At 43.9% G+C, this 26406-nt stretch overlaps 1 protein-coding gene across 2 annotated transcripts in view; it reads right to left on the minus strand.

Moving 5' to 3' along the window:
- LOC110533612 (rho GTPase-activating protein 7) overlaps window positions 1–26406 on the minus strand; it is an 83702-nt gene that overhangs the window by 5325 nt on the left and 51971 nt on the right. Inside the window, exons 1-12 of one of the 2 annotated variants that reach the window (XM_021618005.2) lie at window positions 18677–18841; window positions 12726–12797; window positions 12513–12594; window positions 12289–12352; window positions 10541–11895; window positions 10248–10421; window positions 7247–7406; window positions 4143–4341; window positions 3731–3944; window positions 1753–1867; window positions 843–1064; window positions 328–545 (exon numbers count right to left, since the gene is read on the minus strand). In XM_021618005.2, coding sequence (XP_021473680.1) covers window positions 328–545; window positions 843–1064; window positions 1753–1867; window positions 3731–3944; window positions 4143–4341; window positions 7247–7406; window positions 10248–10421; window positions 10541–11895; window positions 12289–12352; window positions 12513–12594; window positions 12726–12797; window positions 18677–18689 — 2888 coding nt within the window. In that variant the 5' untranslated portion in view covers window positions 18690–18841. Of the gene's footprint in view, window positions 1–327; window positions 546–842; window positions 1065–1752; window positions 1868–3730; window positions 3945–4142; window positions 4342–7246; window positions 7407–10247; window positions 10422–10540; window positions 11896–12288; window positions 12353–12512; window positions 12595–12725; window positions 12798–18676; window positions 18842–26406 lie in introns of those variants that run through there. The other variant, XM_021618003.2, reaches the window with a different exon arrangement.

Genomic DNA, 26406 nt, shown 5'->3' on the forward strand with positions numbered 1-26406 from the left:
TTCAGACTCAAGCGGCGTGAGAAATAGCCCCTCAGATATTCAGCTACAATTTGACTGGGTGTTTGAGTAAACAGTCAACAATTCTTTGACCCCAACACTTTAATGTAACTTAACTAAACTAGCTTTTTCATTTTTCATTCACTGTGATGCCAAAATGTAGCACTAGTACAACAACAATAGGCACTTCAAAACAACTTTAGCCAGAGTATTCAAGTCCAAGCTAAACTCTGTTTGTCCCTGACTCCTCTGTCCCGTATACTCTTAAGCAGCAGAGTCAGCAGCCTGCCTAAAGACCCATGCAGCGTCGCCCTGGTAACACCTCATTACCTCAGCAGCAGGTGCTCCTGTGGCGGCCGGGATCCCAGGCCTTGCAGGAGGTAGCGGTAGACCTCGGTGTCCTTGGTCAGTGTCTGGACTACTGCAGACTGTTTGAGGGTCTTCTCCCAGTGCCCATGCTCCCTCAGGACCCGCTGGAGGGCTTCTTTCTGGGGGGCATCTACCTCAACAGAGCCCTTCCACAACCGTAGGGGCCAGCCATCATCGACCTGGTATGGGGGGGCAAGGTGGGGAGACCCAGTGTGAGAACGTGACTTTGACCCTTGATAACCCCTCGTACACACACACATCTCAGCTCAAGCTCTGTGTGCTTAATGTGTCTGACTCACTGGAGAATGTTTTTATGTTGACTCATACATAATTAACCTTTCATTAGTCTCGGCTGTTCTTTATAGGTGTTGTTTTGGTAGTGGCTTGCTGTCAGAAACTTTTATTGGTCACTGTATTCATTCATTTTATTTTATTCATTAATTCATTCATTAATTCCATCAGATTCCACCACACACCTTCTTAAAAGCCAGGTCCACATTGTCTGGTCCAGAGCAGGACTCCCAGCCTCTACTCTTCTCCCTGGCCTCTCTCAACAGGTGCTGGGTGGTCTGGACCAGTCTGGCCCTCTCATCCTGCTCCTCCTCCTCACCCTGAGAGGGCGAACTCCGACTCACATCCACCCAGACAGCCTCCTCACTGGGGTTGCTCACACTCTGGCCCGGCCAGAACTCTGGAAGCTGGAAGGATGAGAGAAAGAGAGAGGAAGAGTTATAGCTTGACGTTTTCACAAACAGGGCCACCAATGACTTCATCTCGACAACCAGAACCAAATATTGCGTGTTAACGTCTGTCACAAGAAACTACATATGACTTCTTGATCATTTGATACACTATTGCATTAAGCGAAGCTATGGTGATTAATCGCCTGTTGGCATTCATGTTCTCATTTTCTGATATTCTTATTCTGTATAATCAAGTCAATACAATGAACTGACTGAACTGAATAACATAGATGAAGTGCCTCCTCATTTAATTTCCCCTGCAGATTATTATTATTATTTTATTATTATCAACCTTTATTTAACCAGGCAAGTCAGTTAAGAACAAATTCTTATTTTCAATGACGGCCTAGGAACAGTGGGTTAACTGCCTGTTCAGGGGCAGAACGACAGATTTGTACCTTCGGGGCTCGGGGGTTTGAACTTGCAACCTTCCGGTTACTAGTCGGGTTATGAACAATAGGAAAAGTGCCTGTCTGCTTTTTGTAATGTACTCTACGTACTACTGCACAGAGAGAGTACACTCATGAGAGAATGGTGTGTGCTCTGCTGGGTCTTGGCAGTAACACCTACATGCTGTGCACACATGTGATGTGGATTAGTGTGGCTAGAACAGGCTGTACCCTAACTTTACTGTAGTGTGTACCTTGAAGAGGCACAGGGACTCCGTCACCATGTGGGCCAGGCCTTGAGTGGCAGCCAGGTTCTCACTAAGGTCCCTCTGGTCAGGCCTACCCAGGCTGTACTTCCTGTGGCTTGACCTAGGTCAGAGAAAGAGGAAATGTCTTTACATCAGAGTTGAAAATATATGGAGTACAGTTTCTATTGCTACACTAGGCTTCCATAGACTCATACTATGCAGTTCATTTGTGACCCTTACAAGCAGAAACTGAGAAAAGGGACTGTTATTCAATGTAAAAAGCAACGTCAGCATCGACTTCCAAACAAATTAAAATATGTAGCAAAGCAAAACAGCAAAATATTTACTAACGCCACTGTATCCTAGAAGCACAATGTGCCACAACACAACAGTCCATTGGAGTGGCGTTGATTTGTTCTAGTCATTGTTTCCAGTGTTAGAGTGTGACGTGTATCAAGGCAGAACTCTGTTTCCAGTGTTAGAGTGTGACGTGTATCAAGGCAGAACTCTGTTTCCAGTGTGTTGTGTTCTGATTTCCATCAGTGCTCTGCTCTTACAGCCTGTGGGGTAATGGCTGAGCCCGCTGGCTCCACTGGACTGCTGCCCTAGCACAAGGAAGAGAAGGACGAGGGGGGTGGTCTATTGTCTCTGACTGGCGATACGACATCACTGGGTCCACCACGCAACTTTTCGACGTGAAGTTGGAACTTCTAGACATGCTGTCAGAATACCGGGTATCAGCAGTGTGTGTGCAGCTGAACTGTGTGTGTGTTTGTGTGTCTATCTTTGCCAACAACTACAGATAACTAGTCTTGTGAGCTGAGCGCCAAACTCAAAAGCTAAGTTCATAGACAGATGTGTTTTGAAAAATAAATCATGTGCAAATGTGTCTCCCTGTTTCTCACCTGGACCGTCTCTTTCTCTCTCCCTCCCTTCTCTTTCCCTCCACCCATCACTCCCCTTTTTCTCTTTCTCCCTCCCTCCCCCCCTTTCCCTCCACCCCTCTCTCCCCCTGTTCTCTCTCCCTCCCCTCTTTCCCTCCACCCATCTCTCCCATTTTTCTCTTTCTCTCTCCCTCCCCTCTTTCCCTCCACCCCTCTCTCCCCCTTTTCTCTTTCTCCCTCCCTCTCCTCTCTTTCCCTCCACCCATCTCTCCCCTTTTTCTCTTTCTCCCTCCCTCCCCTCTCTTTCCCTCCACCCCTCTCTCCCCCTTTTCTCTTTCTCCCTCCCTCCCCTCTCTTTCCCTCCACCCATCTCTCCCCCTTTTCTCTTTCTCTTGCAGTAACCAGCTGAACAGTATTAAATATATAATATCTCCTCTATCTAAGAGAAATTATGTCCAGATGGGCGATTCATGCAGGGTTACATAAGTCTCTCTCTCGCTGCCTTTAAACTAAACCCATCCGACAGCTATTCATTACTGCACAGGGAAATAGGGTTTTGGCTACATTACTACAGTTGATGTAATCTCTGGGAACTCAAAGAACCTAACTCCACACTTTAACATGAATCTGATGCGTAAGAAGAAGGAAAAACAAACACAACATTTCAAACAGACAAATGAAAACCTGCAGTTGTAGCGATGAATGCAAAGCAATGTGCACCGGAGTAATCTTATGCAACAACGTAAGAGGAAGTTCTAACTAGGAATGTGGGACAAAGACCCCCAGACCTCTGCTAGTCTAGAAGTTGCTCTTACACACAGATCTAGGATCATCTTACACTCCCCCAATCCTAACCTCAACCATTATGGTTGAAAACCCCAAAAGTGTTCTTATATCAGCATCTAGGGGTTGACTTTGTCCTATTCCTCCCCAGGAGGCAGTGGACTGTACCTGGCTACATTGACCAGCACCATCCTCCAATCCTAACCTCAACCACTATGGTTCAAATTCCCAAACTGCATAGATCAGCATCTAGAGTAAGACCCTAGAGTCTAGGGGAAACTTGACGTCATCCTCCTCCTCAGGAGACAGCACCGTACCTTGCTGTGTTGTCCTCTCTCTTCAGCGTGTTGAGATGGAAGAGGGAGGGGGCCAGGCACACAGCGATGTTGGTGGGGGTCATCTGGTTTTCGTCCACGCAGCCCACCACATCTCGGAGGAAGAGGAGGAGTGTCTGCAGGGCCTCACGGTTCTCATCAGGCAGGAGTAAGATGGCTGCTTGGGCCGCACAGAACTGCTGGTCTTTGGGGAAGTCTGTGGAGGTGGGAGTGAGACACATAAGTATGTGGATAGAATTGCTTTGTGATTCTCTCATTGTGCTTATACTATAAAAATGTCCAAAACTGGTTTCAGTCTGCCTACTTAGCCAGCATTTGAACCTTTCTTGCATGTTTAGCCAATCCAGTCTTTACTGTACTGGCCCAAGCAGTGTTGTAAGTTCTATTCTCTTACATTGGTAGATATGCAGGAAGGACTTGCAGAGCTTGCTGGAGAACACAGGTTCTGGTAGGTCTCTGAAGTACTGCTTCACCATATCAGCCACGTCAAAAGCTGATTGGCCCTCGTAGGACATGGCCTCTGGGTCCGCCTCCACCATGTCGCGCAGGTACTGGATACGAGACTTCACCCCCGACTTTCGAAACAGACCCACCTGAGAGGATGAGAGGGTTAGGAGTGTGTGCGTGTGGTGTGGAATGGGAGTTTTAAAGCCGGGATGGCAGGTCAGACTCATGTAGGAGGCTATCCTAAGTCCTGTCGAACTAGGATAACTTCCATTCATCTTTGTAAGTAGGAGATCCCTCTAAAGCACCTCATAACCCACCCTCAACATGGAAGATAAATGAAAGCGGACCTCCCATTCCTCATGCTCATCTGTCTCTGTTCTCAGTATAGGACCCTCCACTGTGATTTAACCATGACTCCAATTTACAGTATGTCAAGGTGTCACGGGGGTGTAATTCAACCCAGGTGCTGTGTACTCCGTAGTATCAATGCATGACACCGATGTTAATAGGTTGGAGAGGAATAGCTGATGGCCCAGACCTGGGTGTCCTTCGCAATCTTAAAGGGACAGTTCACCCCATGAATCTAAGTACCTTGTCAACTGTGGTCCATATTCCATGAATTTATGTTATGTAGAGAGCCCACTGTAGATGGCATGGAATCAGGACTGTAAGCTTGACTTTAGACCATTTTTGAGGTATGAAACCATCTAACCAACTTTGATATTGGGTGAACTGTCCCTATAAAGCTAGAATCCTTAGCTGCTACATGTATTTTTGGACTTAAAAATTAATGATCTATTGATTCTTGAAGAATATAACTTATAAATGCCTCATGAGCTTAGTTCAACTGTCGTACTCCATCAGAACCCAACATATAATCTTGTTTTACACCAATGTTTGTAAACAATATAAATGTAAACACACAACATTGTTAAAACTATAATTTGGATATAATGGATGAATTTGAGAGTGGTTACATTTCCCTAGGCGCATTACCAAAACTGCTTTGTTATTGTTTGTTTCAATCTCTCTGGTTTTAATAATGCATGAGCAGTACTGCATACAGTTGAAGTCGGAAGTTTACATACACTCCACAAATGTCTTATTAACAAACTATAGTTTTGGCAAGTCGTTTAGGACATCTACTTTGTGCATGACACGTCATTTTTCAAACAATTGATTACAGACAGATTATTTCACTTATACTTCACTATATCACAATTCCAGTGGGCCAGAAGTTTACAAACACAAAGTTTTTATTTTTATTTTTTTTACCCCTTTTTCTCCCCAGTTTCGTGGTATCCAATTGTTGTAGTAGCTACTATCTTGTCTCATTGCTACAACTCCCGTACGGGCTCGGGAGAGACGAAGGTTGAATGTCATGCGTCCTCCGATACACAACCCAACCAGCCGTAACACACCGCGCATCCAACCCGGAAGCCAGCCGCACCAATGTGTCGGAGGAAACACCGTGCACCTGGCAACCTTGGCTAGCGCGCACTGCGCCCGGCCCGCCGCAGGAGTCGCTGGTGCGCGATGAGACAAGGAGATCCCTACCGACCAATCCCTCCCTAACCCGGACGACACTAGGCCAATTGTGCATCGCCCCACGGACCTCCCGGCGCGAACCCAGGGACTCTGATGGCACAGCTGGCGCTGCAGTACACGCCCTTAACCACTGCGCCACCCGGGAGGCCCTAAAAAACACTAAGTTGACTGTGCCTTTAAACTGCTTGGAATATTCCAGAAAATTATGTCATGGCTTTAGAAGCTTCTGATAGTCTAATTGACATAATTTGAGTCAATTGGAAGTGTACATGTGGGTGTATTTCAAGGCCTACCTTCAAACTCAGTGCCTCTTTGCTTGACATCATGGGGAAATCAAAATAAATCAGCCAAGACCTCATAAGAAAAATTGTAGACCTCCACAAGTCTAGTTCATCCTTGGGAGCAATTTCCAAACGCCTGAAGGTACCATGTTCATCTGTACAAACAATAGTACATAAGTATTAACACCATGGGACCACGCAGCCGTCATTCCACTCAGGAAGGAGATGTGTTCTGTCTCCTGGAGATGAATGTATTTTGGTGCAAAAAGTGCAAATCAATCCCAGAACAACAGCAAAGGACCTTGTGAAGATGCTGGAGGAAACGGCTACAAAAGTATCTATATCCACAGTAAAACGAGTCCTATATCGACATAACCTGAAAGGTCGCTCAGCAAGAAAGAAGCCACTACTCCAAAACCGCCATAAAAAAAGCCAGACTACGGTTTGCAACTGCACATGGGGACAAAGATTGTCCTTTATGGAGAAATGTCCTCTGGTCTGATGAAAGAAAAATAGAACTGTTTGGCCATAATGACCATTGTTATGTTTGGAGGAAAAAGGGGGTGGCTTGCAAGCCCGAAGAACACCATCCCAACCGTGAAGCACAGGGGTGGTAACATCATGTTGTGGGGGTGCTTTGCTGCAGGAGGGTCTGGTGCACTTCACAAAATAGATGGCATCATGAGGCAGGAAAATGATGTGGATATATTGAAGCAACATCTGAAGACATCAGTCAGGAAGTTAAAGCTTGGTCGCAAATGGGTCTTCCAATGGACAATGACCCCAAGCATACCTCCAACGTTGTGGCAAAATGGCTTAAGGACAACAAAGTCAAGGTATTGGAGTGGCCATCCCAAAGCCCTGACCTCAATCCTATAGAACATTTGTGGGGAGAACTGAAAAAGCTTGTGCAAGCAAGGAGGCCTACAAACCTGACTCAGTTACATCAGCTCTGTCAGGCGAAATGGGCCAAAATTCACCCATCTTATTGTGGGAAACTTGTGGAAGGCTACCTGAAACGTTTGACCCAAGTGAAACAATTTAAAGACAATGCTACCAAATACTAATTGAGTGTATGTAAACTTCTGACTCACTGGGAATGTGATGAAAGAAATGAAAGCTGAAATAAATAATTATCTCTACTATTATTCTTGCTACTATTATTCTGTAAACTTCTGACTTCAACTGTATATTGGTTGTACAGGAGGTTAGAGTCCAGTACCTGATCGAGACACTCTGTCCTCAGATAAATTATGGCCTTGAGGATGCTGGAAGGTAGTGGTTCCCCTGTCTGCTGCACATCGTGGAGGAGGGGTACACCAAACACCCTCCTGCCCTTCAGCTCTGGGGCTTTGGTCTTCCTTGGAGGCTTTGGGAATGTCCTGAGAGGAGAGACAAACAATTCAAGATAGACTTCTAGTGTTGCTTTTGAAGGTAAAGAGGTTTTTGTTTTGAAGTTATATGAAGATAGGGCAACTTTACAGAAGTATGACTAAGTTGTTGCATTGTATTTTATTCCTTCTGGATATGTTCTACTTCAAACAACACTGCATTGCATATTTGTGCAATATGTAAGAACCTACTGGACAAAAACTGGTTGAATCAACGTTGTTTCCATGTAATTTCAGAAACAAAATGATATGTAATGACGGTGAATCAATGTGGAAAACTGATTGTATTAGCAAAAAGTTATCAATGTAAGGTAAATGTGTCTTTTTTTTAACCTAAATCCAATGTTTTGTAGATTTTGATTTGTTGAATTCACCTTAGTTGACAACTCAACCCAATGTAAATCAAAAATAGACGTTGAACTCACGTCTGTGCCCAGTGGGAGCCTACATAGGTATCTGACCAAGACTCACATATGCACTTAGCAGAGGACTTTGTGTACGACTCTGACAGGATATTTATTTTAAAGCCCAGCGAGTGTTTTCATAAGCCAGCAAGTGACTGCCATGGTAACGGCCAGTGTAGCCAAGAAGATAACATGAAGGCAATTTAAATCCTCCCTCTCAAAGTTCAGGCACCTTGAGATAGCTAGCTTCAGAGCCAATCAAATGTATGATGAGTCGACTGGAATTAGATTCACAAATGTTCATACAGCATGCTTCTCTTTGATAGTGCTCTCTCCCATTACGGACTGCATTTCCATTCTAGTCTTCAGCTGTTCAATTAAAACATATCTTCTGCGTCCACCTCATTTCATTAGCTTAATGGTGTTCTGCTCATGATTTCATGTAATTGTGTGAGTGAGGGAGAGAGAGTTTCCTGTTTGGTCATGTGTTTGAGGAGCCCCAGCCTCTCCCTGCTAGGTAATAACCACATGTAGATTTTGTTCATTAGAGACAAAGCCAAGGGGAAAGGTGTTTGGCCACAGCAAATAAGAAAACAGTTATCTGGAATGAAACTTGTACAGAATACTGAAGCTCAGGATCAATGGGAAAGCGATGAGAACAAGGAGTAGGTTATTTATTTTGTAGTTAGCTCAATGATTGTTAAAACAAATAGCCCAATTACTCTGCTCTCAAAAAGTCAATTACCCTGTCATTTTGCCTTAAAGGGGAACTCAGCAGATGCTACATCAATTGCTACATCAAAATGAATTATATGTAGAAATTGATTCTTGAAGCATATAACTTATACATTCCTTCTTGAGCTTATTTCAACTGTCGTACCCCAAAACCTCAATGTTTGTCAACAAAGTAAATGCAAACAAACACTATATAGCCTCAAAGCATGGTTAAAACTACAATTTTGATATAATGGATGGCCAGTCCTTGCATCCATAGCCCTGTCTAGGAATTTGAGAGTGGTTACATTTCTCCAGCCCCATCCCTAAGCTTTTCACCCAAACAAGGCTGGGGAGACGCTTTGTTATTGATTCTACTGCTGATTGCCGCTTTAAGCAATCACTTTTACTCCAGTTCCCTACACAAATGAATAATGTCAAACACTTTATTAATTGATCCGTGGGGGATCCAAGGTTAGGAGATCAGATTTCGAAACATGGGTGAGGAAATAGCTACAAACAATGAAAGCAAAACTCATTCTGACAGATTGGGATGTGTTGACTTCCCATCATGGAGATAGATAGAGGACTCATCATGGATATAACCCATTTTAGTATGGACGTTGCCATTGAGGGCTTCCTCCATTTTAAAGTAGTCAACTGGGTGGGGATTCCTATGAGTTGGGAGCAATCAGCCAATGAAAAATAAGAAAATGGACTACTTTAAAATGGAGATGCTGTCACAGACGCTATAATGGGACAGATACGAAGATGAGTCCTCTATCTATCTCTATCAAATCTCATTTTATTTGTCACATGCACCGAATACAACAGGCCTTACAGTGAAATACTTACTGTAAGGTCTACAGCTGTTGTATTCGGGCGCATGTTACATCTATGGTTCCCATGCATCATTACCTGTTTCCTATGTAACGCTATTTGAGGTCACGGCCATTAACCACCAAGAGGAAAGGTTCCTAGCCACTATGTTTGAGTTAACATTCCACCATATCTTTCATTAGTGTACTCTATAGGCCATAGGTCTTTGCCCTGCGCTGGAAACACTTCACCAAATTCTAGCAGATGGTAAGCACATGCCTGCCTCGTTCAAATCAATAACAAACTAAAAACGCAGGGAAACATTGGGATGTGTAAGCACTTCACTTTTCCCAAATGTAAACCGATGTTTTGCCAGAAAGTAAAATTGTTTGGGATCCAAGCTCCCTTTAATTAAATAAGAGAGAGAGAGGCCTGGCCAATGCCAGAAAAGTTACCTAGACACACCCCTCTAAGAGCCAGATGGGAGTGTACACCACAGACCTTAACCAAAAAGGAATTAAGAGAAGCTGTCTATAATTTCTAAGCTGAAGGTCATACTTTGTCATTTCTTTCAGACGCTGAATTTTATAAATATTATTTTTCGGCAGGGGGGTTTATTGCTCTTGAAGCATTCTGTGTTTTGTCTTGTGAGAGGCACGGCAAGGTTGCAGCTTCACATAAATAATAAATTAACCTCTGAACAAGTTGCCTCTAATCTTCCTCCTCTTCCCTTCCCCCCCCTCTTCCACACCACCTTTCCCCATCCTCCCCTCTCCCTCATTGCTCTCCTCCTAATTTTGGTCATTCATCCTCTTCCCTACTTCTTTCTCCACACCCTTCCCCATACCATTCCATCTCTCCCTCTCCCCCTCCCTCTCCCCTTCCCATTCCTTACCAGTTCCAGCCCTGCTTGCTAGATGGGGAGTACTTGTCCATGAGAGCAGTGAGTTTAAGCAGGGAGAGTTTCTGCAGAAGGTGAAGCTGAGAAACAGACTGGGCCTCGACTCCTGAGCCGCTGGGGGTAACTGATGGAAGACTCTGCTCGCTGGACCAGTGGTGCTGGCTCTGTCTGCATACATACACAACAGACAACAGAATGGCAGCCATATTAATGTGGGCTCAGAGAGGGGGTGATAGAGTAATAAAGACTTTTTAATGAGTACTCAGACCAGCTGACATTGCTCTCACCTGATACTACATGGTGGTGACTGTGCCTCAGGGTCATCTCCATCCGCAGACTCCTTCTCTAGGTTCTCCTCATCCCCTTCACCCTCCCCCTCCATGGCTCCTGGCCCCAAATCCTCTGCCTCCTTGACCTCCAGGTGGATGTGATTGGAGGAGGACGAGGGACAGGGCGAGGGTGTGGAGTGGCGCTTAGTCTCCGATTCACCGTCCTCCAACAGTTTGTCTGTCCAGGTGTTGACGAGCTGCTGTAGGCCGATGATACGCTCCATCACGCTGTCCAGCGCGGAGAAGACATCATCGTTTTCGCTGATCTCCCCCGTCTCCGCCTCCCCATGATGCTCCATCTCCTGGCCAATCACCTGGCCTATCGGCACGTTGTCATAGATACTGGCCCGGTGGTCCAATGAGGCTAGGGAGCTGCAGCAGGTGGAATCCTTGTCCTTGGCCGCTGCACATCCCCTGCTCCGTCTCCCGCGGTACCCGTGGAAACTCCCAGTCCTCCAGTTGATGGAGGTGTTGTCTATGGGCAACAGGAAGTTGTTGTGAGTGAGGGCTGTGGGGAATGTGCCTGGCTTGTGCCCCTGGGGGATCTGGAAGACCAGGCTCTCGTGGTTATTTCTGTCGTTCTTGTAGTCCTGGTGCTCTCGGACCCGGCAGTTGCTGCGTACTCTGGTGATGGGGCTGGGGGTGCTGACAGTACTGCTGCTCTCTGAAGGGCTGGGGCTGCTGCTGCCCGAGTGGGGGGAGGAAGGTGAGGAGGAGGCCTGGCTGCCTGGACGGTCCCTATCCCTGTGCCGCAGGGTGGAGATATCCAGACACTGAAGCCGTCTCAGCCTGTGCTCGACATCCAGACTATCCTGGAGCACGGGGCCAGAGATGACCAGCCTGGCCCTGCTGAGGCCACTGTGGGTGGGGGAGTGGAGGTTGGACGTGCCCCTCAGACGCAGTTTTTCCATCTTCCTCAGCAGACTGGGGCCCTTCTTCCTAGGGGGCTTGTCAAGGAAGCGCTCCTCAGCGCTGCTAAAACTGGGCGTCTCACCCCCTGGGGAGGGAGGCCCGCTAAATGAAGTGTCTAGGGATGGGATCTTGTTGATGGAGGAGCAGCGAGAAGAGCTCCCGCTGGTCTCCTGGTCATCAATGGCGGTCTTGGGGCTCTCACAGCCCTCGCTCTCTGTGCTGCTGGTGCTATGGAGGGAGTAGACCTCGTGGTGGTCGTTGGCGTCACACAGGGACATGCCCTGGCTGTCCGGTGAATGTAGGAAGCCCATTCCCTCCAGGCGACGCCAGCGCCTTGTTCGCCTCTCATAGGCCCATTTTGTGCTGATGGCACAGGGCTCCTCATCCTCTGACCCCTCCCCCTGAGAATCACAAGCAGACAATTAAGATGCTGTATAAGAAGCCATGTAGCAACAAAAAAACAAGGGCATCTATTTCTGGACATCGTGTAACTCTTCAGAGATATCTTTCACAAAGACTACTACATTCTGAGATAACTAGACTGAGACTGATTATTATGCAACATTATTAATTCTAGATGAGTTTCTGCCCTAATTCTTTTCGCTTTTGCCTCACTTTCTCAAACAGGGACTAATGAAGTTAGCTCCACCAACCCTCAAAACTCTATCTATCCAGCCATCAATATCAGTGGAAATGAAAGCGATAAATTCTAACGAGGAGCTTTTCCTCTGGTTCCTCCGGTGGCTCTGACATAGTTGCCATGTTGGTGTTCCATGGTGTTCACTCTCACTCACCCGTCTTTTTGATCTGCCCAGCTCCAACCTCAGCTCCACACATTTGTTTAAAGTGCTTAATCTCCTGGAAGCAGAGAGGCATGGCGGTTAAACAAACACAGCAGCATGAGACCCACTCCCAACACAGACTCTCTCTCTCTCTCTTTCTATTTTTCTCTCTCACACACTCTCTCTATGAGGAGGTGCTGGTGAGGAGAGAGTGGATGGAAAGTCTTGCTTCTCACCTGCAGAGGGAATCTAGCGCGTCCTTATCCAGGAAACCATGATCACTCTTTACCCAGTCTATAGCAATGGGGAACCTGCAATCTGAAAGGCAAACAAGGCAAATGAAAGTGTGATATGACACTGTTTGCTATGGATCAGCAAACATGTGGATGTGGTTTGTACTGTAATAGATTGTGCTTGATGGCTTGAGAGAATTCATATTTAGTATTTACCTTTGTATAATTGCACGTACTGGGGGAAGCCGGCCGCTCTTAGCCAATCGCAAGCCTCCTTTGCTTCGATCTCTGCAAACAAAACAATATTCAAATTCAATTAAGGTCATTAGTCTCCCAAGTGGCACCGCGGTCTAAGGCACTGATCAGTGCTAGAGGCGTCACTACAGATCCAGGTTCGATCCCGGGCTGTGTTGCAGTGTCGCAGCGGCCACGATGGCGAACAATTGGCCCAGCGTCGTCAGGGTTAGGGGAGGGTTTGGCCAGCTAGGATGTCTTTGTCCCATCGCGTTCTAGCGACTCCTTATGGCGGCTGGGTGCATGCACGCTGGCTTCGGTCGCCAGCTTTACGCTGCTTCCTCCGACAGATTGGTGCGGCTGGCTTCCGGGTTAAGCGAGCAGTGTGTCAAGAAGCAGTGCTGCTTGGCACAGTCGTGTTTCGGAAGACGCATGGCTCTCGACCTTGTTGCAGCGATCGGACATAATCATTTCTGGTCGGTCCATTTTAATAAGAGGGCAAATATATTAAGCAGGCTATTTTGCACTTTAGTTACATTCGCAAAAGTATTGCGGACAAAAATTAAAGCAACACTCATGTTGCTGTCATCTCTGAGAGGGTATTCGTTAAAGCTGGAATCCTTAATAGTGAATCTGCCATATCCGTTTGAGATATTACAACAACAAAGAAGTTACTGCAAGCAACAAATACTGTTTTCCTTCTGACATAATTGCACGCACAATTTTTTCCCTTGATGCAGGGAGCTTCCCCAAAGCTCCCCACCTCTGTTTGTCAACAAAAAAACACCAATAACAACGGCCGTAGAGCGGACAGTGGTGCAGTTTTGCCCTACTGTGGATTCCATATTTAAGTGGCTTTTTGGGAGAGGCCAGCCTAATTGCTCCTAATTGGCTAACGGTGGTGTATGCGTGTCAGACACAGAAAAGGCAGGTAAGCATTCGTCAGAAGTCCCTTCTGCCCCACACAGCCTTTCATGTCCCCTCTGTTCAGGTTCCACCCATCTGCTAACTCCCACCATTAACACAGCATCTGCTAACTCCCACCATTAACACAGCATCTGCTAACTCCCACCATTAACACAGCATCTGCTAACTCCCACCATTAACACAGCATCTGCTAACTCCCACCATTAACATAGCATCTGCTAACTCCCACCATTAACACAGCATCTGCTTACTCCCACCATTAACACAGCATCTGCTAACACAGAATCTGCTAACTCCCACCATTAACACAGCATCTGCTAACTCCCACCATTAACACAGCATCTGCTAACTCCCACCATTAACACAGCATCTGCTTACTCCCACCATTAACACAGCATCTGCTAACACAGCATCTGCTAACTCCCACCATTAATACAGCATCTGCTAACACAGCATCTGCTAACTCCCAACATTAACACAGCATCTGCTAACACAGCATATGCTAACTCCCACCATTAACACAGCATCTGCTAACACATTATCAGCTAACTCCCACCATTAACACAGCATTGTCAGCGACAGATGAAGGAAAGAAGCACACTCTTTCTTTGAACTCGCTGGTATTCCATGAAACCCAGAGAGTGAATGAGAAAATTAAAGGGAACAAGAGAGAACGATAAAGAGAGTGATAAAATGAAAAGAAAGAACAAGAGAGTTCTTGGAATAAGGTGTCTTTTTCCCAGGCCATGGGGGTCAGGCGAAGACAGCTGGAGGTTGAGCTACACAGAGCAGATGGCTGAGATATGTAAACAGGGGGAAAATTAACTGCGAACATCAGTCATCACAAGACCCCTCTGACGCAGGGAATAAGAACTCTACTGGTCGGACCAGGGTTCATCATATCAACAGCTAGGACAGATCACTAACTGTTAGTGTTAGAGGATGATGACTTCTGTTCCTGTCTCAGTGTGGGGTTGGATGGGGACGAGGTGGGGTGGGGTGACTTTTGCGAGAGGATCAGCTGTACCTGCTGAAGTATCACATAGTTTCAAATAACTGTGACTGAGGCTCTAAATCCAGGGGTGTCTGAATGTGCCTGTCAGGCAGGTCAAATTAAGCCTATGGTGCCAGACACAGAAAAGGCAGGTAAGCATATGTTGTTACCTCCCTATTCATAACATCCTGCACTGAAATGTAACTACACTGTTAGCTACCCAAACAAGCGGTCAGAATGACATCACAGGGCTGAAAAAGGCCTAAGACAGCCAGAAATAGTGTTTTTGGCGTACGGGATTTTACCAATGAACTTCACAGCGCCTACTGCAATTCATGCACTCATCACTGTTCCACCACTGTATGCACTGTGTATGACTGTTATACAATCATGGTTATATCAGACTTCCAATTTTAATAAGGGCAAGCAGAGAAAGGCTCTTCCTTTTCCAAATACCTCAGGCCGCGTTGGAAGAAGTTGTGCTTTTGGGCTCTGGGTTCTGATAAGAGATGTATGCCCTCGATTAGACCGCTCCCTCCCTAGCAGTGCCAGTAAGTCGGAGGAGCATGTTTCAGCGGTCTGAGAGGACCGGGATAATGATGCTACATTCTGTGTGTGTGTGTGTGTGTGTGTGTGTGTGTGATGTGTGCAGGTAGCAACGACAGCAGTATAGTGATTAAGGGGTCTTCACCTCAGGCCAGCCTTGACTCAGCCTTCAAGCTGCCTCCCAGAGTGGCATCCCAGCACACACTCAACACACACTACACACAGTCACTCAATGCCTGGAGTCACCTTATAAAGTGCTACTACTGTGTGGTCCTCCAGGCCTAGAGGCCTAGCTGTACCTCTCCAGAATCCCAACGCCTCTATGAATTGATAGACACAAGAAAATAATCTCGAAGCCATTGTGTGATATGAGAACATCTCTCTGCTCTGACAGCTTACATGGTTCTGATCTTCAATGTCCCTCCAGAGATCTTAGACTTAGATTTGACAGTCTCAGTGGAAGGCAAATACAGCAGTCCTCTGCTTTTAACTGGGATGGCAAGTGTCAAGTGAGGTGTAGAAGCATTTTGAAAACCTCAAATGTCTCTGAACTTGATTTGAGAACTGTAACTTTGAGTGCTAGGGATGTGGCCTGGTTAGATGTTTAACCATGTCAGAGATGAATGTACAGTATGTATATGTTCTGACATATGACCAACCTTTGACCTTTGAATGTAAACCGGAAGCTTGATTGCTGAAGACCCCATAAGTCATGGAACAGATAGAAAATAACAAAACAAAACAGAATGGACAGAACGCTGGCTGTTTTACGTAAATTCTCAGAACCTTTGTCGACAGTTCTAACCAGCAACGTAAATTCTCCTTTTAATTCTCTATTGTTGTTATGACACAACCAGCAGTCTGGTCTCAGAGAAAGTAGTATAATAATGTAAGCCCTCCAGGATGTTTGATTTGTTACGTCATCCAAATCGTATGATATTGTACAACTGGGTAAGATGTATGATACTATACGTCCTCTAATTCGTGTGATATTGTACAACCCACTCTGTAAATTCGATGCACTTTTAGAGTTTATTATTCCAAACAATGTCTTAAAATGAACTAAATCAAAAAGGGTATTCATATAAATATTTTTAGGGTTTCATAAATGAATATAAAAATGTATATTTCAGAATCCAGACATATTCCATATTTTAGAGCACACTATAAGGAGTATAATGACATCAAGATGTTGTGTGTATCATGTATGGTTCACAGATCATAGAGTCTTACAGGAGACATGTATAGGTCTTAAAAGGGCCTACAATTGCCACGTTCATTATGATTTTCTCCAAAATGGTTTGTGATATAAATGTAAAAAGCATGTCAAACACCCTTCCTCCCAATGAAGTTTCTGGGTGAGAATTGTAGGAACAATCGGAGATACCAAAAATAATTTCCGCTTTTGCTGGTGTGGAATCGCCCATAGATGCTCGATGAATCACAAATTCACTTAGCAGTTATATCCACCCGTTGATCATTCCCATCATGTTTGGGTCCAGTTAGCTCTCCCATGTACTGTATGACACAAACTGACACTCAGTCAGAAATCAGAGTTCATATGGAAAAAGTAACAATGACTTTAACATAAAAAATGGCTAGTGATTGTCACACAATAACTAATCCCACTTATTAACATTTTGAGTGAGCAAAACATCTAGAGTGTCAAGTTAATCACACAGCTCCACAGTGCTGCCTAATCATTCCATACACACCAGCCCTTGCTAGGCATAGCTCGTTGCATTACTCCCCTGCCAAAGTTGGTATAATTGTTCCTGCGCTCGCCTGTGCTATGTTGCTTCTGGTTGCTAACAACAGTCCGTGTGATCCACTCATACCAATGGAAAGAGAGTCAGAGGGATTTTCACTGCTAAAGTTAGAGAACTGTAACTACTCAGAATACAGAAAATATAATTAGTGGAAAAAAGTATTCTAAGAAATACTAGACACAAATGAACAGGTAAATATCAACTGAACCTTTCCAGAGGACCATCTGCAAATGAGCCAAACTTATGTCTGAGTCTGCCTTCCATCACTATGAATCATGTTGACTGGGTGGAAATACTTGGCATCTAATTGTCAAGTAGAACTATGCAAATGACAAGAAGCCAAATCTTAAATGGTGAAATACAACAGTTAGTTGATTTAGAGACCAAATACTCTAATCCATTGTAATGACTGAATGTCTGGTTCCTGTGAAAAGCTAACACCATGGGGAAAAACAGAGGTGCTAAGCCTTTTATCTCTGATTTCAAAGTAGCTGGTTTTCTATCATATCTCCTAGTTCATCAAATGTATTAACTACAAAATGTACGCTAGATAATTGTATTTTAAACCAAAGATTTGTTGGTGTCCATTACTGGGCGTTACAGGGAAGCCACATACAAACCACCGCTGTAGATTTTTTAACTAACCTGTTCTTGGTAATACTTACTTTTTCACTGAATCGAGAATGAAGAATCTTAGAAATTTCATTTTTCAGTTGCAGGTGGGTCTATAATAACTATTGAACATTCAGGAAGATATTAAATCCATGTTTTGGTAACACTGTGTGATGCTCTGTCATCTACTTCTACACATGGCCATGGCCGCGTCGCATAGAAACGACTAGTTCCTGCTAAAATGCTGGGAAATGCTAGATGTGCGGCAGCTAAGAGGGCGAGGATCCTCTGGGGCGGTACAAAACATGGATTTAATATCTTTCTGAATTTTTGCTGGTGTTTGTAGAACTACCTGCAACTGACATTTCTATAATACAAAGAAAGTATTGCCAAGAACAGGTTAGTTGAATAATCTATGGCGGCGGTGTGTGTGGTGCTTTCCTGTAACGCTCAGTAACGGACACCAACAAATCTTTGGTTGTATCACATTATCTAGGGTACAATTTGTATCTACTAATTTTGAAGCCTGAACCCATTTAGACCTTAGTGCTAGGAATATGTATGCAGCAAGCAACAAATCCATTATATTTCATACTCTAACATTATAACTGACATTAATTTCAACAATTTATAGGCACCTGCATGAAGAATACAATAAAACACTTTCCCACGTAACATTCAAACCTGTAGGTCTACATTCTTAAGATGTTATTTGAATATTTTATGTTGACCTTCTTTATAGTACACATTTTCTCAATTTTATAGTAAACAGAAACATAAGTTTTGAATCTATGCCAAAACAGTCAACATTGTTCATTTAAATAAGTATATTTTAAAAGCCTGTTGCAAAATTATATAGGCTTCCATATGTATTAGACAAGAGACGGATGCTCATGTGGTGGTACCTAACGCCTCATATCATCTGAACTCCTCACCTCATCTTGAGCATCAGCCTCAGTCACAGCTGACATCCTATCAGGCTAGTGGCTCTCTGAATATGTTAATACATCTACATTGGTATTTGTCACTGTCCTAGAATTTGTTATACTATTACTGAAGTAAACACAATAAAAGTTGTTACTTACTTGTAATCAACATGGTGCTGTAATGTTGTCATATATTTAACTATTTTAAAGAATGAGGAAACTACTCACTCAAAAAATAAATACAAATTATACAAATTAAATCTTAAAGTCCAGTTCTCTTGGTCATTTAGGGCATCATAGTGAAATCAGTAAAGCGTTTCCACTTTCCAGCCGCCTTTCCCTCCCCTGCCTGGACCATACCAACTGCACTTAACGCTCACCCGAGGGGGAAGGTTTCAAAATTATATCATGGATGACCAAGGCTGTTGACTTTGAAAGCATGCCATGGTATTCATAATATATTTAACACACTGTGACAACTAGTAGAAATGTAACATCTGATAGAAAACATTCATTTTAAATAAGCTAAAGTATCCCCTCCCCCGTTAAGAGAGTGTGGTTGATCCCATGATGTTGCCTTGTGACCCTGGGTTTAATCTCTATGGAGTGACCAGACAGACATTTCCAAACCTCAGACTCTGGTCATGAGGGGATATTTTCCCTGTATAGTCAGACTTGATAGTTAAAATTAGATGTAGCAGACATTAATCAGCCCATCAAGGTAAACAATGAAAAACTCTAAGACAAGAACAGGGTGAATTTCCCTCCCCACAGGCTACATATGAGCATGTATTTTTATGTAATACTGAACAATGTGTGCTTTATGCTATTCCCTCCAATATCCAGATGCCACATTTCCTACACATTAATGTCCTCACTTTCCTTGACACAATTATTAATATTGACACTATCTTTTCTGATCCTACTACAAAAACAATCAACCCATTTTTGTCATTAGAGCTCACTCAGGCACACATTCAGACATTTTACAATAAATGTACCTTGAAAGTCAAATTATTCCCTTACGGTATCTATCTCTAAAACACCAACAAACACCATGTGGTCCGACCCTCTCCTGAAGCCCCTATCACATCATCTTGTAAAAGGCGGCCATTGTTTCAAAGCAGCAATGGACAATGAAAACTCTAATGATGACCCTTAAAGCACCATGGATGATGACAGAAACCTGCGGTGCTAATAGTTCTCCACTCCAAGGCTTCATCAGGATTCATTCCTAGGTAAGTCATTAGTGGTAATAGGTTCCATTTACAGTGTAGGTGTTTGATTAGGATATTTTCAATGTGAAAACCCTTGGAGAGGTCCACCGCTTCACTGCATTAATTCACAGTTGAACGAAAGATGGAAAGAAATGTAAACAGCTATTGACGTTCACACAAGAGCGAAGATACAGGACTCGTGGTCCCCTTAGCAACCTTCCTGGAGCGCTTAGCTTTCTAATAAAACCCGGGTCCTGAGGCTGCTGCAGCACCCCCTGAACAATCGGAATGAATAAAAAATGATTCACAAAGGTAGTGCACTGGGCCTTTACTAGTCCTGTATTAGTGGACCGATATAGCCTTCGGAAAAACCCCCACCCCCAACTATCTTAAAGCGGCTATGTGTCATAGTCTATCACAATGCAGACTTAGGTTGAGGTTTTTTCCCTCCAGAATTTGAAAATGCTTCTGATTCGTGTCTATGTAATAAAGGGTAACACTTTACTTGACACCCAGCGACCTAAGACGTTGTGACACGGTCATAACCATGTCATATGTCATAACAGCTGACATAACATGTCAATCTGTTATAAAATGGTCATAACACTGTCATGACACTTATTTACACCTGTTGTGACATACATTGTGTTATTTTAGGGCTGTTATGATGCCTACATAAACCCACCACACAAGGCAGAACATTCCATTACACCATAGCCTACCTGTCAACAGTATGTTTACGTTATGTAACATTTTTATATAACATTGACCATATTAAATTATCATTGTAATTGTGCATACATTGATGTCAGACATGCATCTACCCCAGTGATCTGTTGCTGATGCCTGGGATGAATGCAAGAGCAGATTTCAAAAGCAGAACAAGAACACTCTTTTGACTGATGACTGACATAAGGCCATGTAGGTGATAGGTCTATCTGGCTTATATGATTATGAGGGTCATAATGCTTCTTGACAATGTCATGAAGTATATTATTTTTAGCCCAAGTAAAGTGACAGGATGGTCATAGTCCTTCTTGACAGTGTCATAAAGTGTATTTTCTTAGTCCAAGTAAAGTGACACAGGATGGTCATAATGACAATGTCATAAAGTATATGTCAAATATGTTATTTAAAATATGATGAAAAATTACATTACAAAACAAAGGATTTAAGAGACAAACTTTCAAATGAAACTAAACTTCTCGGCAGGGAAACATTTTTTTTGGAATAGATGTGGGTTTTGACACGCTTATGTAGTTGTCATAACCAGCCATAAAATAACACAATATATGGCACACTAGGTGTAAATATGTGTCGTGACAGTGTTATGATCATATTATGACCAGGTTATGACAAGTTACATCAGCTGTTATGACCTATGACATGATTATGACAGTGTCATGAAGTGTTATGACACTGGGTGTCAAGTGAAGTGTTACCTAATCAAGTAATTGCATGGAAGTACCATTCAGAATACATGATTAGGGTGTGCACTGCAGCCCTTCTCCCATCACATAGTCTGCTTTAATTCTATACCTAATACACTATATTAAACATATTTGCTACTCTTGAATAGTTTGAGTTCTGTAGATGTTTTGAAGCTTGCTGTTATGTAAAATATATTATGACATCTGGGCTTTCTTCCTGAGGACCACAACTCCTACATACTGAAGTGATAGGGATTAACAAGGATGAAAGGATTGCTGCTGCTGATATTAAAGTCTCTCTCTCTCCCATCAAATCAAACATAACCATGACGACAGTCTGATCTTACTGAAGTCAAGAAGCACCTTGACAACGCAGATCTTTTTCTAAATGCACTATGTACAGTCAGCTTGCCTTACAATAAATGGAAATCACAGAGAAATTGGCATATTGAGACATGGAACCAGTCTGGAACTAAAGAAACCACACTGAATACAACTACAAAGAAGATCATTCCACATCTTCTCACTTTACAATATGAGCTTGGACAATAGCATCTTTCTCCAAGCCATCATTCCTAGAAATGACGTAATCAGCATTAGAATCTTTGGGTTGATGAAATTATGTTACTCCAACAGCTGTGGCAGACCGGCCAGCAGTCATCCGCTCTGTTCTATTGTCTGCTTTTTATTACAGCTCTGAAGTATTTACAATGACTGTGATTATGGTTAATAGCCCAGCCTCTGTATTGGAAACTGTTAGATCCATCCATGAGACTGCTCTAAAGCAACACTAGTGACATGTAGATAGGTTTAATACAAAGCGATATACAGTATGTCCTAGTGTCGTCTGAGAAGGACAAAAGGACGTGCGTGTGTGTGGTTACTGCATGTGAAAGTTAAAGGACAAGTTACCCTGTCCTCTTTTGTGTGCTTGGCCATAAAACTGAGAGGCTCACTTAGGCCTGACCTCTGCGCCTGGCAGCTGCTGAACTGTTTTCCCCTGGTCACTGTTTTCTAAGATTACACAAGAACACACTTCCTTTTCCCAAGCAAGTTGAGGAGGGCGTCAGAATAGGAAAAATTCAGCCCCGCTCCCAGGGGAGTGTGTGTATGTGTGTATATGTGTGTGGTTATGAGAGTGTTTACTCTCATGAGCTTTGTTTTTTATTTGTGTTTACTGTGCACACTTTTGATTGATGTGTGTAGATTTGTGTGTGTGTGTGTGTGTGAGTCTGCGTGTGTGTATTTCTGTCTGTAATCTGAGTTGAGCCTCTGATCTTAAGGCTGGTATTTCCGATGCTGCAGGAAGCGCTCTCTCTGTCTGTAGAACTGTGTCCCCTTCCACTCACCACCATCTCCACTGACTGTACTGCAGCTCCGGTGGTGGCCAGGTCCCTATTTCTCCATCTAGCCTCTGTGAACAAATCAACCTGTCCTGAACACACTGGGAGCCTCTGTACTGGAACCAGCAAGCACGGAGCACACTCACTGACACACTCACTGACACACTCACTGACACATTCACTGACACACTCACTGACAACCCCCTCCTTGCTAAAAATAAATTCTAACTTTAGCAGAAATATTTTATCAAAAGCATTGAAAATAATAATACAATATTTTTGCCTCCTTGTCTACCCTTTAGGGACAGGGGTGTGGAATGAAGCCTGTGAAAATAATTAATGCATTTGACATGGAAACTGGAAATTGCATAGATGACCTCCATAAAGGTAATATCAAACTCAGGAAAGGCCCTGGTCTACCCTGCATTGCCCTGCCAGTGTCTGAATGTTATTGTATAATAGTGGTGAGTTTTCAGGGCCTGTTTGTCTCTGGCTGTACTAAATATAATTGGCATAGAGCTCAGAGCTTTGGCTACAGTAGGCCAGACTCTGTCACAGGCTAAGCAACAGGGCCAGCCCCTGAAATGAGCCTCCGACGAGCTACAGAATCAATTAAGTGGGGACATAATTAGAGCTGTGCTTTATTAGTACTTAGGGATGATCTGCGGCGCAGAGTAATGGAGCATCCATGTACAGTTCATTTGGAAGGAATCTTTATCAGGACACTGTAGAGCTGCTATGGCTGCTATGTTGTCTGACTACAGATCTGTGTTTAGTTGTCTTTGCATAACTCGGCCATTGAACATAATTCAATGGAACAGTTCAGCGAACACGGTTGAGTTGGTCTATGTCTATCTATTTCATATTTTTAGATCTGTCAAATGTTTATATTGCATGATGTTGATCTTGACTATTGGATTTGGTGGTGTCTTATACAATTATGTTCAAATGGTATTGCTTTATTTAGAGTTCTGTTCTGGTCCTGTTCTGAGGAGATCTGTACAGTAATATTTAAAAAAGAGGACATGTCAGAAAGATTTTCCTGTAATAGAAAACCCAACATTGTTTATTTAAGTTGATTGCCCTGAGGGCAGGACCCCCCTCCCACCCCACCCCCCCCACCCCAATCTCCTCCATCTTAAACACAGGCTGAAACAAATGGAGGTGCGGGGGGGGGGGGGGGGGGGGGGATGTACATTCCATGGTTGGGTGAAAAATGATCAACAGACTAGCAATGTAACCCACTTAATTTGATGTTAAGGTATTCACACGTGTGTGTGTGTTTGTGTGTGTGTGTGTGTGTGTGTGTGTTTAGCATGTGTACTTGTTTAGGTAACCTATATGAAGTGTGCACTTCTTACATGACGTGTGTAAATGTTGACATACATTAGGAAGTGTGTACTGCACTTGTTGATGTAGTGGAAAGCCAGGGCGTCATGCAGGCTAAAGGTCACAGTCCCTAGTGGGGTTCCGGAGCCTTCCCATCAGAATATCCCAGTCCCACGCCATCCCACATTCTGTCTCCAAGCCACCGACCTAAAATAGCATCTCTGATCCGTCCAGCTTGTTGTCCATCCATCCAGGAAATGTTCAAGCTGTGATGTACATTGGCCAGTTCTCTCTGATATTGGCCTGTTTTCTCTGATCCCCTTGCCTTCCTCTGTGTTTCACATGGGTTTAGCTAAAGCCATCACATGGAATTACGCTCTATTGACATGGTCTTTAGTGTCTAAATCCAGAGCTCTGACATTTATTCAAATGGAGTTTGTCTATATCCACTGACTGTACCACGAAACTAGATATTCAAGCAGCTGCTTGTTGTCACTGATGACTCCAATTTGAACCCTAAAACAGTCAAGTAGGCTATACACAGTGAAGCATGTGCTAAAGTATGTCAACAAATAAAAATGTAGTATTGCTTTACCTAGGTAAAGGAGCGAAGGAATGCTGGATTATAATTTAATTTTGACACAATTTTTTGAGTCTATGACGTTGAATGTCCAATAGAAATCAGTCTCAAAGTGCTTTCTTAATTACAGCTGGAGAAGCCCATTCAATCATGCAGGTGTGGAGATTGTTGCGCCCGCCAAGGTCAGTGTTCATCTGCTTTGCTTGGGTAAAGAAAGACGTTCCCAAGATGTCTGGCAGAGGCCCAGATATTACCCATTCAACTCAGAGACAGGAGGGAGCCTGTCCGATTTAGGCAATGCCTGGACTGAATACGTGTGTGTGGCTGTGGGAATGTGTGTGTGTGTATGTGTGTGTTTGACTGTACACAATAAAAAGAAAGGAGTGTTTGCCTCTCCTCTTCCCCATACGATGTCAGCTGTTCTGCACACACAGCTATGAGCCAGAGCATATTGTTTAATTATCCCCCTAGCCCACTACATAAGGGATAGATGGGTCTACACACCTGCAGAAGAAATAGGACACACACACACACACACACACACACACACACAGACACACAGACAGATACAGCAATGCTTAACATACTCAAATGCACATAAGCGTGGGACAGGTGTGTGTGTGCGTGCGTGAGCGCGCACACTGTGCCTCTAGTCACTGTCCCTGTCCCTCTGCCTTCATTTGCTTTTCAATGACGATTACAGAAGCGGTGCTCCTCTCTGATTGAGAACACCGCGCTGCAGTCTGGCCAGCCAGCGGCTGGTGACAGGGAGAGAGAGACACACACACAGGCAGGCACACACACACACAATCTGGTCATCAGGTCATTATGATCAGTTGATGACTTGCGCCAGACACTGATACTTCCAGTATGAGATGAGTGAAATAATGCTTGTAATAGGGGGAGTGAAATAACAATAATGACATAAGAGGGAGAGTAAATGTTATGTCTGGAAGTCCCACAGTGAGTTGCTCCACAGGAATGCAGGGAAACAGACCAGTCTTCAAAGTCCTGCTATCAGCCACAACAGCACCCAAAACACCCGAAGACACATAAGAAATGGTTAGATGAGCGCATTGCACTGTCTCACCTCGGGGGCTTTCCTGTGTATAAACAACATGGGCTCTTAAACTATCTGGTACCAGTTACAGGCACTCTGCTCTAATGGTAACAGTCATTGGCTCATAGTCTTAGAGTCAGGTCACTGGATAGGCCAGTAAATGACATGTCCTGCCAGAGGAAGTGGAGAGAGAGAGAGAAGGAAAAAAGGAAAAGAGAGAAAGATGGAGAGAGGGAAGTGAAAGAGCGAGAGAGTGTGAACGAGAGCAAGGGAGAGACTTAGTGAGAGAGCTACAGAGCAAGGAGAGAGATGGAGGGAGGAAGAGTCAACCCACTAATTGTCCTTATAAGCGACCTTCACCGCGTCTGATCCCTCTCTCCTCAAATGAAGTAGGTCCCATTCTAAGCTAACTCAACACCCTAACACAATGTCCATGACAGGACCCACACTGCTCCCCTCCATCCCCTTATGGGCCTAATAAACCTTTGGTGGCAACGATGACTGATATTCCCCACCCAAAATTACAGTGCTGAGTTATTGGTGATTCATAATCCAGTTTTGAAGTGTTAATGGGGAGCCCTATTTAAGATGCCAGCGTTTAATATACACTTCCTCCAGTTACTGTACATTAAATCTTCAACACCTTTTTTCAGAGCTATTACAATTGGCTGGTTTCCCAGGACAGGAGAGGAGCTTTTGGGTCTTAATGCTCTGATATGACCTCTCTCGCTCTCTCTCTCTTGCAGTGCATGCTAGGAGTTTTTTGGAGTTTGAGTGTTTAGTGTGGAGGGCTCTGTCCTAACATTTAAAAAAATATATTTCCTTGGTCTTTTCTTTCATTTTGTATTTCTATGGTGGAGGGTTAATCTTTGTTTTAGCGGTACCCACATTTGTTTTTTTCAAAGTTAGGATGGAAGAGGACAGAGTTTT

This window comes from Oncorhynchus mykiss, chromosome 10 (genome assembly GCF_013265735.2).
Source record: "Oncorhynchus mykiss isolate Arlee chromosome 10, USDA_OmykA_1.1, whole genome shotgun sequence".
Classification (NCBI taxonomy): Eukaryota; Metazoa; Chordata; class Actinopteri; order Salmoniformes; family Salmonidae; genus Oncorhynchus; species Oncorhynchus mykiss.